This window comes from Xiphophorus maculatus, chromosome 11 (assembly GCF_002775205.1).
Source record: "Xiphophorus maculatus strain JP 163 A chromosome 11, X_maculatus-5.0-male, whole genome shotgun sequence".
Classification (NCBI taxonomy): domain Eukaryota; kingdom Metazoa; phylum Chordata; class Actinopteri; order Cyprinodontiformes; family Poeciliidae; genus Xiphophorus; species Xiphophorus maculatus.
The window spans coordinates 18,759,701-18,780,092 of NC_036453.1; the positions used below are offsets into that span (position 1 = coordinate 18,759,701).

Below are 20,392 nucleotides of genomic sequence, written 5' to 3' on the forward strand. Positions count from 1 at the left end.
ACACAAACTTGTTTCATGTGTGCTATGACTCAGACTTCCCTACAATTACAAGAGGCGATCATACAACCCCGTCTGCAATCTAACACAAATCTCCCCACACACTCCTCTTTTCTCTTCCTTACTTCCCCCCTTCTACTCTGAATTCATTTACATATGGTTTTAGTCTGCATATTAAAAAGCACATGAAACAGTCTGAACAAGATCTGTCTGGCAACTTTCAAATCATGGCATTTTTCAATGTTTTTGGACAGGAAGTTGTGTAACATTCCAACGCTCTGCGACAATTAAACCTTTGTTTTAACAATAAATTTTGTGTCCCAGTACATTTTTTGCTCTCCTGAAGCTGTAAAGAGAGCACGGCTGGTCAGGGTTGAGAGTGTGTGTGTTTTAATGACAAAGACCCCGGCTCTGTATCTGGAAGTAATCATCTCGTCAAGACTGCGCTCCACAACCCCCTCCCTATGATGTAATTGGAGGGGTTTTTTGTTTTTTTTTACATCATGGTTCAGGGAGGTTTTAGGGGATTTTTCTAAAAGTTACTTTTCATTCATTCTGCTTGCTTGTTGTTACCAAAAGAAGATAAGAAGAGGTTAAATGAGCAGGTTTGCTTTATGTTGTATATTCCTCTGGTGTTTTTTGGGTGTTTTTACCCTCCGTCTGTAGTCTGGGGAGCGCGCTTGGCCCTGATTCAAACACAGCAATGGGGGCCTCTACCCGCCTCCGTATATACTGCTGAAACAACAGTCTAACATCAAGTAATGCAGACACCTTTTCCTCCTTTAAACGTAATGTGGGAGGACTCCACTGTGTGGTAAAAGTCTGGCAAAGTCTAACTTGTCTGCAGATTAAAATCACTCAGAAACTGTTGACAGGAGATTTGGTTTATATGGGGAATTTGAAAACAACGGATGGACTCTGTCACAAGACGTGTGCACATTTGCAGTAATTCACTCAGCGTCTCTGTGCTGGAATATGATCTAACAGTCACATGATATTGATCAGTGCGAGGTTAGAGGTCAGAACTAGATGTTTAGAGGAACAACATCTCTTAGTAGGAGAGATTAAATGTTGATACCTCCTAAAAATCTCTACATATTTTGATAGTGCTACTTCTTAGTCCTTTTCTTCCTGCTTATTTTTGTTGTGGTTTATGAGTGATTCCCTGCACAACCAGAGAGGGGCAGCAGCTGTGCCTCCTCCAGGAAAGTAAACACACCCGCTGTCCCCCCTCTCACTCCCCTCTTGGAGAGGAAAATCTCAGCAGAGAGTTGAAGGTGGGAGGGGAAAGGGTCTCCTGTCTGATCCTTTGTCATGGGAAGACTTTCCTCTGCAGCTTCAGAGCAGAGAGGCAGGCAGAAGGAGGACCTGAGCTTCAAAACTTATAAGCGGCCAACAGAGGGTTTTAAACTATGTAACTGGGGCAGAAAACAGAGGTCAGTGTTTATTTTTTATTTTTTACCCCTTTCATTATATATAAATTCATTACTTTCTGATAAATCTTTTTGATTGGGACAGTGATGGTCCTGGAAAGTGACGGAGTTGTATCATATTTCATGTTAGGCTGCTCTGCTCTGCACTGTTTATATTAGTGCGAGGTTCACAGCTGCCACCAAATGTGTTTGGAATGTAAAACACTGCAGAAGAAATGAGCTGAATTTGTTTATGGTATACATTAGGCACAGGGTTAGGTTTCAGGCATTTTTGCAAGGAAATGTGCAAAAGGTCACAAGAATGAATTTTGATCCAATTTGATGATTAAAACATCTTTATGGTTTCTCCTTCATGACCACTGGACTTTACGCAAGAAGAAGATAGCTATATAAAACCATGCGACTAAACAGTGTTGTGGAAATTTATTGAGATTATATCGCATGCAGTTAAATTATAAACATTTCACAAGTGAATATTTATATGTTTATTTAATTGCAAATGAATTTGAAACATCAAATAAAAAAACTCTATTACGTTTTCTACATACTTATTTAGTTAAATACTTAAATATGACAATGACACAAATCTGTCTGTTCACTCAACTGTTCTGTGCCCATAGTACTAAATGCATTAGTTTTTGTATATCAGGTATTTGTTTTGAAAGTTTTAGCTTCAACAACACAACTATTTGTTACTTTGTGACATTTCTATCTCTGGAAACTGTATAGTAAATGTGTACACATCAGAATTTTGTGGATAGCTTCAGATTTTTTTTTTTTTTGTGAAGCATTGATCTGGCATTACTGATTGTTGGCAATTATCTTTGAGACCCATCCCACAGGTAACAGGAAGAACAGCATGTTTTCTGTCCTTTCTGCATTAAGCCGATATTAATTATTTATGTAAGGAACGGACACAACATCACGCCATGTGTGTAAGAAAGCAGGCACAGGATCTTACTATTATTTTAAAGACAAAAATTAATTGTCCTTAGGTGAGAAATTAATGCTGTAAGCACAACTAGCATCACAAATACAACAGTGTCCATGTTTATGCCTTAAAGAATGTCAAACCTTATTTTAACTCTGAGATTTACAAAAGTTTGCCAGATTTCTAAATTCAACATGCTCCACAACTTTGTTGTAATAGGTCAAGGCTTCCTGTAATTTGGTACAAGTCTCAGTGTCTCTGACTTTTTAGTAGCGAGAGTGAGTCAAGGACAAAACTGAGCAGGACATAATGAACACAATTTTCTTTTTAATATCTTCATAATTTTTTTTTACCTTCTCCATCTTTGGTTCTCTGATATTGAAACTAGCTAACTTTGAGTCTTCTTTCTTTAATAAGAACATTAACAAAAGAGTGTTTCCGTTTAAAGTTGCATCATTCACAATTGATCCAGCTCTGTTGACCAGCTCTTTATTTTAAATGATAGAAACTAAGTTGCAGTTGTGTATTTATTTGCTGTGTGTCTTACAGATGCACACACAAGTTCCTGTTTTGGTACTCTGAGTGAGGTGGAGAACAGACACAAGGGGAGGAACACAGTGTGTGTTTATTTGATATATGAACATGGCATATATAAATAAAGATTTTGTGCAGCAAACATTGTTCAAAATCATCTCAGTTGTCTATACTGCCTTCATGTAAATGTCTAGGACACTGCGGTCTAAGGGAAACAGAGAGACATGCTTCATTTCAAGAAAGTGACAAAAGTGACAAGTGATAAAATTACAAGTCTGAATCAAAGAAAACGCATCTGCATGACAAAGTAAAAGTGATATTTGCTTGAAAAATATCTCTTTCAAGTCTCAAGCAAAAGCATACCAGTTTTCTTTTAAGACTATTTAAAAGAAACAGCTTCACAAGATCTCTGCAGAGTGCCTTAAACCCAACACTATTGCAGTTTCTGCGATCTGGTAGTGACTCTGTTTGGTCCGTTCACTAGCTGGAAAATTGCTTATGCATTTTCAACTTCCAAAGTTTTTCCATCTGTTATTCTTTTCTTAGCATGGAAATGTAATTGTAAAACAATTATTGAGAAATGCAAATCGACTGCGGTTTGGGCTTTACGCAATGTAAAAATACTTTTCTTCCCACACATTAGATGAAAGCTTTCTTATCAAAGGGCATTTCTCAAACTCTTTACATGTGCACCACCCTGCTGACCTGAAATGTGAGTGACGGACCAAACACCCTCTGCCTGTGATTTGAAGTGGGTGGATGGGGGGAGTTCACCCCCTCTCTCTTTTTCTTGGAGGTCTGGAGGATGAACTCATGCTGACTGGATGCTTGACGGTGTAAGAGGATACCCTGTTTCCTGTTGGCGCTCTCTCCAGACAGCAAGACCAGAAACTCTCAGATCAGCCATCTCTGTCTTTCTATGTGCTGTGTGTGAGTGAATGCTGTCTGTGGATTCAGGAACAAGTCATGTCTGATTTATTCAAAATAACGGTCTTGGGTGTCTGGATCTAATTACATCGTCATTTACTAAAAATGCAAACCTGAAAAGATGTGGTGATGGATTTCTCACTCACATATGACCAAGAGTTGTAATTTGTATTTTTTAAGGATACCCGAGATAACATTCTTTGCCAATTTTACTGCAAAAGCCATTATGTCACTAGTGTCACGAATTAAAATCTAAAGGTAAGGAGTGAAGTGAAAGAACCACAGGACAATAAATTGCGTAATTGTCAGCAGACCAATTAAAACTGCTTTTTAAGATTTTATTGGGAAAACAGGCTAGACCAAAAATAAGCCCTGTTTTAATACTCAGGCCTTTGGAAAGTTCTTTTCTCCCCCTTTTCCTCTAAAATATGCACATCTGGAATATCAGATGGACTTCAGGCACTGTTTTTCTTGTATTTTCAAAGGCAAATTGATGGAGGGGAGCTTATTTCGTACATTCCCTCCATTGATAAAACAAAACTGTTGATCAGTATTGCAGAAATAGTGCTGTAACAAGTCAATAAATAATTAGAAAATGATTAATCTCAGTTTTTGAGTGGGTTAATGTATTTTATAGCACTCTAAGGTTTTTAAGAGCTTCATATGGTTTTTAACTTAACCAATATTATGGTAAAGTGGTGTTTAGTAAATGTCTCTCATGTGGACTGAAATATACAGTACAGACCAAAAGTTTGGACACAACTGTGTGTCCAAAATTTTGATCTGTACTCAATACAGACCAAAAGTTTGGACACACTTTCTCATTGAATTCAATGAGAAGGTGTGTCCAAACTTTTGGTCTGTACTGTATGTTGATGCAACATCAGCATGCATGTAGCATCATTAGCAACATGCATGCATGTCAAGGGTGCAGATTAGTGTTGGAATGCCTCGACTGCCACCAAGCATTTGTGGTAACTAGTAATGAGAATTTTTCACTGCGATGGAATTTCGCACCACTTTTCTCTGTGAAATGGAGGGCTTTTGAGCATGAATGCCGTGTATACAGCCTCTCTTGGATCCAAAATCTTTACTTTGACTGATGCCCAGACATTCTCCTTTAGGAGTTTCAGAAAACAAAATTCTTGGTTCGGGTCATCAGGCCATATCTACCTTTCCGTATGACATTCATTTTCTGAAATGCTATCTTAACTTTCAAAACCATTAACATTTATCTCATCAACCTATATGTTTATTTCCCCAACGGTGTTGGAGGTCATCAAGAGAAATGTGAGATGAGCTTTTGCGTTCTTTTTGGTAAACAGATATTTTAGTCTTGGGTGCAATTTCTGCCCAACCTGTTATTGGTTAGCAAAAGGCTGAAGTTAGCTGGAAGTGATTTAAATGTTGATGAACTCTTGAAGTAAACTACTGCAGTTTCTTGTAAAGTTTCTTTACTGCTCTGTGGATTAATGGTTCAATAACATCCCAAAGCCTTAGAAATTGATTTATAACTGTTTAATCATCTGAAACATACCTAACAACCAAACACTATAGATGTATATACGTACAGCTCACAAATATTTTTATGAATGTTCTTTTTCAAGTTATAGAGAAAAAAAATATGTTTAATGACTATCACCAATCGTCTGCCACAATTCTGGCTGAGTGTTTGGCTATGCTCTGGGTCAGAGCTCATTTCAAATGTTTGGTTTTTACGTTTTTACAAGCCATAAAATGTCTATTAGGTTGAGTTCAGATCTCTTTCCACAAACATTAACATCTTTTAGCTATTCCATCCAGTGTTTTTATTAAGTGTATATTTATTCCACTCTGGAAAAAGAAGAAATGCATAATTAAAATTCCCAAATTGCTGTGATTTTTAAGGTGACGATGAGTGCATGTCTGAAACAAAGGTGTCAAACTGATTAACACTTTGCCAACAAAATCTTGTTTTATATCCTAACAGCTTTGACTCGATGGTACAATAATATCCATTCCTGTCTGTTGTTTTTTTCACCCTGTATTGAAACTTTTCTGCATTTCCATTCACAGGTCTCATCTGAATCATCATAACTTCGCTCTGATTCATCTGAAGGGGCAGATCATTGGGATGAACAGTATGCTTCCTCAAAGGAGCGCCGTCACCACATTGGGCTACGCTTCTGGTAAGACAAATGAAAGAAATCATATTTGTAATCAGTCATTGATCTGCGGTAAACAGTGAATCTCTATCTAAAAATAAAATTGAATAGTGGACATCTAGCAAAATGACACCATTGCAAAGATATGGCTTGTAAGTTGGAATTTCTCAACAGGTTGTTAGTACTATTCCAGAAAAAGTTCATTGTTGCTCAGGAATGAGACCTTTAGATGGGTTTAAGCTGATGAGCACTCTCATGCTCTATATGCAGTATTTGAGTATGATGCATAGTATGTTTTTTTTAAGAGGTCAATACATTATATGGGGCAGCAGATCTCTTCTGTCATTAGCATTAAAACCTAAAACTAATTTCTGAAACCCATGTTTGAGGAGAGGCTAAGAATTTCGGTAAGATCAAATGAGCTAGTAATAACTTAAAGTGTATGTTCAGCATCTTGCCATGCTGACTCAGACACTATCATCACTTTGCTTGGCTTGGTATTTGACTCTCCTCTGGATATTATTTGCAGTCGAGACTATGATGTATTCTGCCCTGTCTTGGTTCACGAGCATTCTTCCATTTTTAGAAGAGACCAGACCAATGACTGAGCCAGTGTTTGTATTGGCCTCAGAACTGCAGCGTACATTCTTCAGTGGTTTTCCCCTCTTCTTACCAAGCACACATGATAGCAGATCATGTAGCTCAGCTTCTGCTTTGTAGGTCGAAGACATTTAGTCTAATATGGCTGATTATATAAACTAGAGACTGTTTATGTTGAGTGCAAAAAGGGGCAGCATTTCATGCTTTGTTGAACCTCTGTTTCCTTCAGACTGTTTGAAGATTGAGCACAGCAGTGGCAGCTCTGTAGGGGGGACACTGCTGAGGGGCTCTCGATCTAAAGCTGAGCTTCAGGAACTGATGGAGACTCTGCAGCGCAGAAAGAGTGCTCTGGAGGCCAGCTTGAGGGCAGCTGAATGCAGTCGCAAGTACCTTAGCGTACCTTCATCTGTTGCTGGCCAGCCCAGTAGGCCATTGTCCATCCTCAGCAACACAGAACGACCTCCATCCGCCTCCAGAAACTTTTCCTACATTAGCAGCAACAGTGTGCCTCCATCGCCACGTCAGGGTGAACGCCAGATTAGCACCAATGGTTTGTTTCGTCATTCCTACTCTCGCCACCAGTCACAGGACAGTCTGCTGCTTTCTACTGCATCTGATGGAAATTCTCTGCTGTCCTCATATGGGGAGCCAGTGCCTCGTTCTCCCAGGGTCAAGAGCGGGGCGGCCAGTATGCCATCCAGTCCTCGGATGAGCCGTAGACTCAGCTCTCAAAGCAAAGCCGTTGGAGAGTCAAGGCAGAGGAAATACTCCACTGGTTCCCTCAACAACCTGGGGATGCATAGCCGTTCTTTGCCGCGACTTCACAATGCGGCAGACCCCCCTGTTTTGTCGCTGCCCTCTCGTCACTCAGTGGGTTCCCACAGGGTGGTGGTCTCAGCAGGACAGCGGCGCAGTCTTTCCTCCCTAGAGCAGCCCCCAGATGTGACAGTGCCTGCAAGCATGCCCAGCACATCCAGGAGGTCCAGCCTTGCTTCACTTAGCTCCCTAGGTATAGAGATTGACGGAACGGGATTAGATCTGGGCTTAGGAGAAAGGAGGTTGTCATTTGGGAAAAGCGGGCTAAGTCCAGGACAGAGGGTGGGCAGCATCAGTTCTCTGAATGGCAAAGAAGAGTTGAGAGACTATCACCAGCATCAAAGAGATGAGCGACTCAGGGAGCAGAAAGTGCAGAAATTGGTGAGTTGTTCTTTTCTTACTTTTTCTTAGGTTGACTGTAACAATTGATTGACTACAAATACACCAAACCTCCTGTGTGCAGGAATGCCAGCGTCTAGAAACCATCTTAAGCCTGTGCACTGAATTGGGACAGGTGGTGAGAGAGCCGACGGGCTCAGCTGTTTCTGATCTGCAAAAGATCAATAAGGAGCTGGAGAAGCTGCAGGTGTCGGACGATGAGTCTGTGTTTTCTGACTCCCCTAGCAGCACTGCTCCAGACACTTGTTTTGGGGCCAAAGCCAGAGATCTTCAGCTTTCTGAGGAGCAGCAGGCCATCCAGCGTCAGCAGGGAAACTACAGGTCTCACTCACCTGCTATAAGTCTGAACAGCAGCGCCCCTTCTCCTTCTACACACCACAGAACCAAAGTAAGCAGCATCACAGAATAAAGATAGAGTAGCTGGGAACAGTCAACAGTGGCATTAAATAAACCGCCAGTTCTGCATGTAGATTCAGTCTTCCTACAGCATGATCAAAAGTCCATTGATGACAGTCAAAATGTTGTCATTTGTTCTGGAGTCACTTCACTGGTATTTAGAGGAAGGTCTGTTACTGCAACTTGCCATTTCCTGTTCCAGAAGGATTAGAGAAACCTTCACTGCAGTAAAACCTTGTGGAAAAAAAACAAAAACTAATGAGGCTCTCCCCCTTCTGTGGAATGCGGTTAATCTGAGTGCTGACATTCTGTTTATCTGTGTCTGTTTACCTTTTTGCCATATCTCAGTTTTTCTCAGTTTAAAGTAAAACAGTATTCCCTATCCACATTTCTACCAAAGAACAGAAAACAAGGTTTCCAAGAAACTATGAACTATGAAAAAACACACACTAATATTACATTATTTTAAACACATACAAATTTTGTTGATCGAAACTGGAAAGCTGGAATTGTGGGTAGCCCTCAGAGCTCTGCTTTGTGGTATTTTCCACATTATTTCTATGCATAATTTCATTCACTAAAGTCTTTTTAAAGTACTCTAAGACGATACACTTTGTAATTTGTACAGTTCCTGTTTATGTAAGTTGGACAGACATATAAACATGGAAATCAGACTCCTCAGGCTTTCAAGTGACTACAATCTGACCTCATTTTTATTCCACCACCTTTTTTGGAGACGTTAAAACTGGAAAGCCTCACCGCTCTTTATCAAAAATAAATAAACATGTTTAATCCACAAATAAAAATAAGCTACCCATATACCAAATTATGAGAGGGATTTTTTGCTACCATAGAGGCCACCTTTTTCCATTCTTTTTTTTTTTTTTTTCTTCAGTTTTTCCACTCTGGAGCCGTAACCCAAGAGTGTCTGGTTTTAATGAAGAAGTTCAAGTTTTGTTTCAGCGGTGAACCATTCAAACTGCTGGAGGAGTGGGAGGGAGAGGGGAGGGGGGCAGGAAATGACTTGATCCCGCAGTGAATTATTGTGTGCATGTGTTTGTGTGTGTATGTTGGGGTGTGCACGGATGTGCACGAGGAGAATGCAAGACTGCATGCACAGCAAAGACATGCACTTTTCCAGATGTTTATAACATCTATCAAAGTGATAGAGATGAGAAATTGAAATGTACGTAACGCAGGTAGTCCTTTTTTATCTTAAAGGTGCATATTTTGTTTAGATATAGCTCTCATAAAATACTGAATCTGACTTCAGTCTAGATTTTTATGATTTGTTTGAGTTGTGACAGTGTTTTATAGTCTCCAAATAACCAATCTCCATTGCTAACATTCCTCAGAGGAGTGTTATGCTGCTTACAACACATCTGATGAAACTATAAATCAGGAAGACTTGCTAAACATATAGGGTGTCAGACGAGAAAATAACCCACCTGGCTCCTATAAGCAAGAATAATTTAATTCTGATCTTAAATTTAAATGTGTGACTGAATATTTAAGAGATGTTGCTTGATGGTGCAAGATGTGGGAGTGCCTTGGCATGCCTTGCATTGCCCGGCTCTAATACCGATTTCCATTGCACAAAGTGGAAAAGAATCCTGCCCTTGTTCCCAGTGATCCATTTTTGGATGAGTTAGACAGCAGCTGCTGTTGTGCAACAGAATAAGACCCAAATGATTGCAAAAGCATAAACACAGAAAACTGTCTGTTATCTTGTTTAAAACTTTTTTTTTTATTGTGATGACATTTTGAACAGCTTAGTTGTGCGTTTACATTTGCTACATTTGAAGCCGGTGATTTATTTCCATTCTCGGTGTCGTTACAGGCTTTGGAGAGCATGCAGCTGAAACAGGAAGTAGAGGAAGAGAGAATCCAGGTTCTGAACAACATCGAAGAGCTGGAGCAGAAGATCAAAGACCTGGACAACCAGATGGAGGAGTCTTTGCGTGAGGTACAGCCAGATAGCTATTCTGTGCCAGATAGCACAAGCACGGAACCAACATCTCAATTACTCTTTTCTTAACATTTCAAAGAAAGATTGACGATAAAGAAGAGCTGATTCCCTTGGATTTTCCTATTTTACTCTGCATCTACCTACTCAGAAGAGGTTTTTATCAAGATCTTTTTTAGTTGTTTTTTTAAATTAGCGACTGCAACTCTTCTGACAACTTACATATTTTGAAAAACAGTGGGTTATGTACAATGCAAAAAATCACCAGGTGCTGTAGTCCATCTGGTTTAATGTTTGATGTTTTGTGCATTCAGAGAAGATATTCTGCATAACTGGTTATGATGATGGGTTATTTCAGCTACTGTTGCCTTTCCATCATTTCAGTCCATTCACCTCCAATCTTTGACATCAACAAGGCATTTTCATCCAAAATGAAGAAACGGTTGTGGGTGGAAATCCCAGCAGATCAGCAGTGTCTGAAATACTCAGACCAGCCAGTCTGACACCAACTATGAGTCTGGGGATCATATTTTCCTATGCATATGTTTCATTTGGTAAACATTTATAGCAATGTTATATGAATCTATATTACAAAAAATGTACAAGTAATCAAAACTACCTACTCAAAACTGAGAGTCGGAAAGCATATTTTCCAAAATGCTGTCAGCTTGTTTTTACTAATAACCCATATGATGAATAAAGTCATGTCCAGTTACCAAGGTGACTAAAAAATAAATTCATATCAAGGATTCCTACCTATGTCTGACCTTTCTGCAGATGGAGGTGGAGTGCGCCCTGCTGGATGGAGAACAGGAGTCTGAGATGACCCAGCTGCAGAGGGAAAAGGAGCTGTTGGATGAACTCAAAGAAAAAATGCAAAGTATCGAGAGGACAAGCAAGCCTGAAAAATCTCAGGTGTACATGCACAAAAAGTGTTTTAAATAAATGTATTTGGCTGCAAGGTTAGATTTTTGGTGGACAGATAAGAATATTTATGGTTGTTTTATTATAAATTCATTGCACACTAGTAATAGTTTGGAAATAGAAAGCAAGCATGAGGACATTTTGTTGTGAACACAAAGCCACAGCATTGACAGACCATCAGGAATTGGTCCAGTTAAACCACAGCATCCTAAAAAAAGGTTCCGTTACATTTCCTTTGAAACTAAACTAACTGAACTTTCCAGAGTAAATGATGAAAGCCCTAAACCAAAGGAGGGGTTAGCACAACTATCACAGCAGCTGAGAAACCTTCTACAAGCTCGTACCAACTGTCCAAATAAGGAAGCATAAGCTTTTCCAAATGAGGCCATAAAAATAGTCCAGTTTAAACAGACCAAGAGACAAAGGTTGGCTGAAATGCCTCTTAAGCACCTGAACTAACACAAAACCCAAACACCACAGTTCTCATTTTTCACATTCATCTCCTGCCCTTCCATTCTTTCCCCAATGCGTCTGTTTTAGAGTTATTACTCTCCTTCCTGACCTTGTTCTGACTAATCCTGGATCATGTTGTTTCTAATAATTTCATTCTCATCAGTTTAGTATGACTGAACTGTGCGATATAATCTACATCTGCATACGTCTCTGATGTCGCCCCAGGAAAGCGAGGAGCAGACAAAAACCTCGGAGGATTCGGAATTTCAAAAGCTGGAGAGAGAGATCAAGCAGGAAGAGGAAGACGAGAGTCAAAGCCAAGAGTTGCTGCGGGACATTGCCGAATATCAGCGTCTTAGCGTCACGCGCAAGGTAGAAGCAAACTTGTTGAGTTTTTCACGTTGACACTTTCGCTTCTCTACAGGTTCCTGTTTTAAAGAGCTGTTGATGTGAAGTCAGGAATGAAAGCTAGTTTTTGTTCAAAATGGCTAACCTCCTCAAAGTCACGAGCAATTTCTGATGATGACTTACAATGAAAATAGTACAATGCAAATATTGTTGTGTTTTTCTTTAGCTTATAATTGCCTTTCTGTGTTTGTTATTAGCCTTTCTGCAGGTTTAGCATGGAAGCTGTAAAGTTATGAGCTCAGTTGCTGTACAATGTAGATTTGTAAAAGTTATGTCTTAGCTTGAACCTTTTTGCATTTTTGTGTGACCAAACAAAAAATTTTGTACATACGTAAGTATATTTTATTGAAGTTGAAATAGGTAAACGGTTAAGGATCAGGTTTATTCATCTCCCAAAGGCCAAATAATATTACAGCAAATGCGTATATAAAAAAAAAGATATTAAAAAAATCAAAGTTAAGGTTCGAAATGAAAATGAGCAATGTGTGCAAGGATTTTGTATTGAGCCCTCCTGAGTCAATACTTTGTAGAACCACATATGGTGAAATGGATTTTGGTTCATGCCTCTCCCACATTTGCACATCTAGAGATTTTTCTTTTTGTCCATTATTCTTTGCAGAATAACAGTCACATTGGATAGACTGGACTTTTCACTTCACAATTATGCAGTCTTTTGTAGTGGTCTGTTGCGTAAAATCCTGATAAATTATTGAGGTTTTGTGTTCATAATGGGCTAAAGTGCAGTAAAGGTGCGACAAAAATATTTTTCTACGGCAATGCATTTACAAGGCACCATCTGCTCTGACTCTGCTGCTGATTCGTCAACCTACTCTACAGCTCTCAGCCTCACTGCTAATTTAACTGTTTAATTTCCCCCACCCCCTGCACTGTGATAAAGTCAGCCACCTTGTTCATTCCTCCCTTTCCCCCCCACAGGAAAGAATCATGACTCTGAAGAAACAATCCTCTCAGATCACTTTACAGGCTCAGCAAGAGAAAGAAAACTTCCAGAGAGAGAAAAGCAACTTGCTTGTCATGCTTCAAAAGGTAAAGAAAAAAACAATCTCTGCATGCGGATGTCATAAATGTTTCATGTCAATGAAGTCCATACTATGTGGCATCTGCAGGAGAGAGACAAGCTGCTGTCGTTGGAAGGAAAGTACGCAGAGTTGTCTGAGGGCCAAACTTTGACCAACAACCCTGTTACCATCAAAGAGGTAGGAGTCGGTTACAGTAACGCTGCAGCACTTTCTGGATAATTTCCTGTTTTGCGATTGCTCTGATTTGTGTGATCGCTGCAGCACTTGAACTCCCTGAAGGAGAGGAGAAGAAGTAGCAAAGAAAGTTCTTCCCATCCTATCGAAAGCATTCCTCATAAGAGAGGCCAGCAGCTCCTCGGCTCCTATGGCAGATCTTTGGGACGCACGCTTCCTCCCAAGGTCTGATTTGCTATCTGAACCAATCCAAAAGAAAACATAAAGGTGTAAAAAGTTAAATAGAGTGGGTAGTGATGTTAAAAGGTGATATTCTTCAAAGTTGAAGTTGACTGCAGTATACTTGAGTGAAGAATAAAATGCAAATGACATTGATTATTCAGATTCCAGGCTTTAGAGGAGGGGGTTTTACAGCCTTATCGTTTTTACCCAGACAACTCCCTCGAGACGGATCCACCCAAAGCAGGAATTCTCACTTTCACTCTTGCTTGCGACATCCATTGAGATTAGGAGAACTTCCAGGAGTTGGGCTCTAATGTGTGGTCCTAAACATGTTGTGTGCTTTCATATTGTTCCTCAGGCACATCTGCCTTTATCCCAAAGCTCCAGCTGTGGCAGTGTCATTCCACAAGGCTTCAGCTTCTCCCCCCGGGACGTGAACGCCCGTCGGCTGCCCAAGGGTGAGTCAGAGTGACACAAATGCATCTTGTTCCAAATAAATCCTAGCAATAGTTACAGTCAATTATATTGCTCCGAACGTCTACGTGTGACTGGATCCACATTCTCCTTGAAATAGTCTGCTTTTTAGTATGTTACAACTACAAACCTTACAATTTTTTTATTTGATTTTTTTACACAATAAAATGTGGTGCATCATTTTTTTGTGAATAGAAAATGATGAAGGAATTACAAAGGTGTTTAGAAACAGGATTCTGATTAGGTCAGCAACATCTCAAGCTTTGATCATCGAGCACTGTTCACGTTATCATTCAAAAATAGAAAAGAAAGTATGGCACACCTGCATACCCATGAAGACAAGGATGACATACATGGCAGTGGCAGCGTCATGCTTTGGGACTGCCGTTTTCCCACAGGAATAGGCAAGTACGTCAGAAATGATGGGAAAGTGGCTGGAGCTAAATGCAGGCTAGTCCTGGATGAAATGTTGTCGGTGACTGCAGATGCACAGGTTTTCAGATTTGTAAAAAAAATTAAATAAAAGGACCACTTTCTCTATGTATGACATAAAAACAACATAAAAAGAGGCATACATATTTTTTGAAGTTCCTGTAATTTAGGAAGACATTACTCCTTATTTAAGTGTTTTAGCTGTAGTTACCATTTGCCGCCAGGGCTTCATTGCCATGTTGTTCTTTCAGCAGGAAACAGCCATGCTCACATGAACGACGACAGACAGAGGCAGAGTGATTTTTGCAGCAGGATGGTCTCTGAGCCCAACGTGTTCCTGGACTCCTTCTCGTACCCGGACAACAGCCAGGCATCGGACACCGTCAGTGTGGACAGTTCGGACAGCCTGGAGACCAGCTTCTCTGCGTGTTCACCAGACAACATCTCCAGGTTAGAGCGGAGCCGCTGCGATAGAAGATGGAAGCTCTTTTACGTTAATTTTAACTAAAGAACCAATAGGAGAGTCATTGTAATTCATCAAAAAGATGTTTTTAAAGAGAGTGTGAAGTTCTCCAAGTGAGGCTCTGCGCGGGTTTTATTGCAGCGTTTGTAAGAAGAAGGAGAAATTCTCTTGCAGGATAAAAGCTATAGGGTAATTAGAGAGGATTTGAACTCTATGAAGGAGCATAAAAGAAATAATAAAGCACAGAGAGAGAATAAGAAACTCGAGAAAGATGGCTATTTATGTGGTGGTTTTGAAATTCAGTAGCTTTGTTTTCTGAATCACCCAGCGTGCAAAGTCCTGTGTTCCTGAATTCAGTCGCTTTAGTGACATTCTTTCCTTAACCAAAGATCATTAAAGCTACAGTTAAGCACAAAATTATTCATTTCGATTGGATATGAGATGGATCTCTCAATGGATAATAAGACAACATAAAAGGAATATTAGGAAAACATTGTTTAATTTAGATTTAAAAGAAAATAACACAAATAAATTGAGTAAGCAATAATGAAATAAATATTTATGATAGCCTACCCAATGATCAATGGAAATCAATGGAAAAATCTATTTTGGCAATGGAAAAATCTTATTTTTGTGAGAAATTCTGTTTCTTTTGTGTTGTGCTGCGCGCTTCTTCTCCTAGTGCCAGCACTTCCAATATGGCAAAGATTGAGGAAATGGAGCGTTTACTCCGAGAGGCCCAGGCTGAGAAGCTGATACTCCTTGAGCACAGGGTAAACGGCCAGATCCGGACCAAAACTCGGTGTCTGTAGGCGAAAAAGCATGCGATTTATTTTCCAGCCGCGTTGTGCAGGAGCGGGAGATGGCGATGCGTAGGCAGGCCCTGGAGGAGGAGAGAAGAAGGAGAGAGGAGCTGGAGAAACGTCTGCAGGAAGAAACGAGCAGGAGACAGAAACTTGTGGAAAGAGAAGTGAAGCTCAGGGAAAAACAGAGATCGCAGGTGATTCACGTTCTTGACGTAAATACATTACAAAAGGGGTCTGATTAATATTTTAAGAAAATTTCTCTGCAGTCTCGGCTGCTGACTCGCTACCTCCCCGTGAGAAAAGATGACTTTGACCTTCACGGCCACATCGAAGCAGCCGGACACAACCCAGACGCCTGCTTCCACTTGGCCATCACCGACAAAACCTGCCGAGGATTCCTGGTCAAAATGGGCGGGAAGATCAAGACGTGGAAGAAACGCTGGTTTGTCTTCGACCAGAATCGGAGGACGCTCACATATTATGCAGGTAGGGACCTCTATCTCTACGGTGAAACTCTGAAGACCCAAAGCTTTCATCACGCTTCTGTTTATGTGCTCTGCTGCAGATAAACATGAGAACAAGATGAAGGGAGTCATTTACTTCCAGGCCATTGAGGAGGTGTACTATGATCACTTAAAGAATGCACACAAAGTACGTGAGCAAAATGTACATGTGTCTTCATCCATAGTGAGGGCCAAAAACCAGCAAATAAATAGATTTGTTAAAGAACATTTTCTGCATGTTTAAAATGTTAAACTAAGCTAACTAAAAAAATAGATAGATAAAACTGAATCTATATCAATGTAAATGTGTCAAAAGTTGATTAGATGCATAATTAAATATTTGAGTTGAGCATAGGTAAAGATTATATATAATTATTGTATTGCTATGTGCCACAGTTGCTCATGAAATTATTTAAATAATCAGTGTGGCTTATAAAGTAGATCTTTGCATCTGATTGGTCAAACTCTGACCAATCACCTTGACTATTACTGTTTTTGCTTCCCTTTTTTACTGACCCACCATATTTAGGTCCAATGTTTATAATTCTCTTTTGAAAAATTTTTAAATTATTAAAATTGAAAATAAAACCATCGTATTGCAGAAACGAATGGGTCTCCCTCAGACAATTTTGTGTTTTAATTAATGATTTATATATGCATTTGACTAACTAATTAATTAATTGACTATGGATGAGAAATATATTTATTTAACGTCTCTATTTCCTTTTTTACATTTCCAGTAACTGATTTATTTGTTGGAAAGCGACACTTTTGGCCCTCAGTACTTCCCGTCAGATCCCATTTCCTTGAACTGTCTCACATCTGTTTGTCCTCTTCTTTTCTCACTCCTATCCCTCTCTCCTCCTCCCTCCACATATTCCCGAAACCCCACCCACCACCGCACACCAGAGCCCCAATCCTTCTCTGACTTTCAGTGTGAAGACCCATGATCGTGTGTACTACATGGTGGCTCCGTCTCCTGAGGCCATGCGTATCTGGATGGACGTTATCGTGACGGGCGCCGAAGGACACATGCACTTCATGGTGTAGCACACCCGCTTTCACGTTTGTTTTCTTTGCCATCGAGTTAAGCACGTTTCAGTCCTCTGCACACGTCAGGGTAACGGCAAACACGTGTGGATCAGAGAGGGATTTTACCTAAACAGTTTCTGTGTTTATGATCGGAGAAATTTACAAATGAGCAGAAAGGAAATCTGCTCGCATGTGCAGGCTTTATTGTGCAGCTGTGTATAAAAGACAAAAAGTGTTTGGTGTCAGAAGTAAGCTATGTGGGCTGTTTGAATCCAGTTGTTTATGTTTTGTGAGAAGCTGAAGTATCTCTTAATCTCACAGCAGGTAATTTTCTTGTTTTTTTAATCAGGGAAGCTTCTAAATGATGGAGCCTACCATGTGCTCTGATGTGTTGGCCCCAGAACAAATTAGTTTCCTATTAAGAACGGTATTTTATCAACATTGGTTGATTTTAATAAATACAGGTTTTTGCATTCAATGTGATTGTGTAAAAGTTGAAAACTGTCCCTCTTTTCACATCACTTTCAAGGATAATCCTCAACATATTTTAGTTTTCCATCCTTTCTGAAAATTCCTTTAAAGCTTTATGTTGTACATTATGTTGAAAATACATTTTCAGCAAATAAATAGTGCCCAAAAGTCGTGTTTTCAACAAACAGTAAACGTGCAACAACATAGTACCTCACCTGTTATATGAAAAGGTTCCCAGCTGGTAGCTTGTTAAAGTATATTACTTTCCATTTATTTTTTGTTAATGTGTTTTGACTTTCATGTCTTTTAATTCACATTAAAAAAAAAGTTGAACAGTGCTTCCAACAGGCTGCAAAAGATCTGATTTGAATTAAAGCCATTTTTTCTGAGAAGTTTTCTGTTGTGCCTTAAACACAAGGCACCTAAAAGAAATTCCCCCAATTTATTTTAGGTGAAAAAAATGTAGGATTTTTCACCTAAATTTTATGGCTTTGAAAGTCTTTTTGTGGTTTAGTAAGAAAACAAAGAAACAAAAAAATGAACTATTTTTTTAAATAAATAAACAGGGAAGAAAATAATCCTCCATGCCAGTTTTGAATGTAAAAAAACTTACAGGAGGCTGAACATAAATACACACCACACTTTTCAGATTGTTTATTGTGAGACAACTTAAAAAGCATGTTCCATTTTTCTTCCACTTCACGGTTACGTTCTATGTTGTGTTTGTGAATTCTCACAACATGACTAGAAATTTGTGTTTGTAATGTGACAAAATATGAAAAAGTCCAAGGTATGAATCCTTTTTAAAGGTATTGCGTATAAAGAAGGGAGGAGTCACCAAAGACTTTTGCACAACACAGCACTTTTCTACTTCTGATGGTACTTTTCAGTGTTTCTACATCACAGCCAGACTTATCCTGGGCATCTTATCTGCCCGTCCACTCTCTCTGAGGGGTCACAAAACGCACCTTCTGTTTAGCTCAAGATTATGAATCAGAGTTTTTTTTTAACTTGTTTCAACTGCTGCTTTCAGACGACCAACATAAGCTGACCTTGTCTGCTTACCTTATGACAGGATTGAATGTCCACTGTTTTTTTTTTTCTTTTGCACCTCTTTCATTACCAAAGGAGCATTGTTTTTTTCCTTCGCAGAAATTGGAATAATGAAAAAAAAAAGATGATTACGAATTATTTACAAATGCTGACTAAACATGAAGCCATGAAACTGCTACAGTCACAGTAGCGCTTTGGTTTATGCTGTTCAGCTAGCTCCCCCTGTCTGCAGTGGAGGCTGCAGGCCTCGCATGACGAGGCCATGTTGTGCAGCAAGTGATGCTGGATGTTCCTGCGTCACCCATGTGTTATTAACACTAATGCATTTCACTGTTTCACCAGCAGAGGTCCTCAGCGCAGAGTGATTGCACTAGAATGACGTAATGCTCTGCCTTGAAAGCCCAGAGTCATTTATATTAAAGAACATATACTTTATCATCAGTATTTCTTTATGCTATATAAGCAGTTATGAGCACATGTACACCATGCTTAAGAATAGCTTTTGTGTATTTTTTTGGGGGGTGGGGGTATTTTTGCATTTTTGTGTATTCATAAACGGATTGCCATAGTGAGAAGTGTTTGACCAGCTGATGGTTAACAACCTGCAGGGTTCGCTGTTTATCCTGTGCTGATTAAGTGTTAATTAACTCCTGCAGAGGGCAGATCAGAGAGCTGATAGTGTTACAGATGTGTTGTTCCCTTCATTATCTGTCACTTTAACATCTCATTCTTATCCAAGCCTTGATAAGAACAAACTACAGCATTCATTTTATTATTATTTCTTTTTTGTGTTGTGTATATAAACACATTGCAATTGTAGCTAATCCAATAATTCAGGTTTTTATACTCAACTTGTGTCATGAATAAATACTTCTGACCACAAAGATTTGATGTCTTTATTATGCTTTTGGCAACAATACATTTTAGCAAATAGCCAGAGTAATTTTTTTTTCACTAAACTGAAGTATGTATCAATTTAGTCACCTATTTTTGTAAATATTTATACTATAGCAATGTGGAAAAACAAGAATCAATAGTTCTGTTGTGCATTATTACATGTATTGAGTTCTTCTTTAGAGACTTTATCTCACTATCATTCATTTTACTATAATACACAGCTCAAACTATATTGAAAATAAATATATAACATTTACAAAATATAAAATAAATTACTTAAGAAATGACTTAAGTAATATACATAGTGATAATAATATATTAGTAAAAAAATAAAAACAAATTGATATAGATATTATGTTTGTTCTGCAGCAATAAACCAATATCTTTTAAATTAAGGTATTCTGTAAAATACTAAATGTTAAAACAAAGTTAAAAGACAATTAAAAAGTTAATATAACTATTCTTTTCATGTCATCACTGTAAGTAGACAAAGTGCGTGTGCTCATTAAGGTACTCATGTTTTGAACTCCTCCCTCCATAATTTGTGGCCTTTCAATTGGTTGACCTAGTGGGGTTGGCATGGAAACACAGACTGAAGCATGCTAAATTAAGTCCCTCCAGAGGCAGAAACAGACACAAACTCATCCAGACCATAGAAAACCTGTATGCCCCCAGAGCATTTTTCAGTGCTTTAATTTGTGTAGCATATTTAGGGCAAAGGGGTTGGCCTTTAAAGATAGCAGGAATGTGGTATTCAAACTCACTCCTGGAAATATAGTGAGTGAAGCATAAAAGTTTTCAGGATCTGTGCTTATGCTGCATGGAAGGATGTCACATTATAACCTACAGGCATGAAGGCCACATTATGGCAGAATCATGTGAACTAATCCTGACAAA

The 20,392-nt window shown here is 39.2% G+C and overlaps 1 protein-coding gene across 2 annotated transcripts; it reads left to right on the top strand.

Annotated features, from left to right (window-relative positions):
* The first annotated feature begins 1,288 nt into the window (after window positions 1–1,288).
* Window positions 1,289–19,482, top strand: LOC102224324 (pleckstrin homology-like domain family B member 2). 2 transcript variants are annotated; one of them, XM_023342446.1, is made up of 17 exons: window positions 1,289–1,433; window positions 5,878–5,990; window positions 6,796–7,763; window positions 7,846–8,169; window positions 10,018–10,143; window positions 10,921–11,058; window positions 11,746–11,892; window positions 12,865–12,975; window positions 13,056–13,145; window positions 13,230–13,367; window positions 13,723–13,822; window positions 14,522–14,720; window positions 15,416–15,506; window positions 15,587–15,733; window positions 15,806–16,025; window positions 16,105–16,190; window positions 16,952–19,482. In XM_023342446.1, the coding sequence occupies exons 1-17, from the start codon at window positions 1,312–1,314 to the stop codon at window positions 17,090–17,092; spliced, it is 3,261 nt and encodes a 1,086-aa protein (XP_023198214.1). In that variant the 5' UTR covers window positions 1,289–1,311; the 3' UTR covers window positions 17,093–19,482. The 2 variants fall into 2 exon arrangements, with proteins under 2 accessions (XP_023198214.1, XP_014325686.1); XM_014470200.2 differs by having other exon boundaries at window positions 14,525–14,720.
* The last annotated feature ends 910 nt before the right edge of the window (window positions 19,483–20,392 follow it).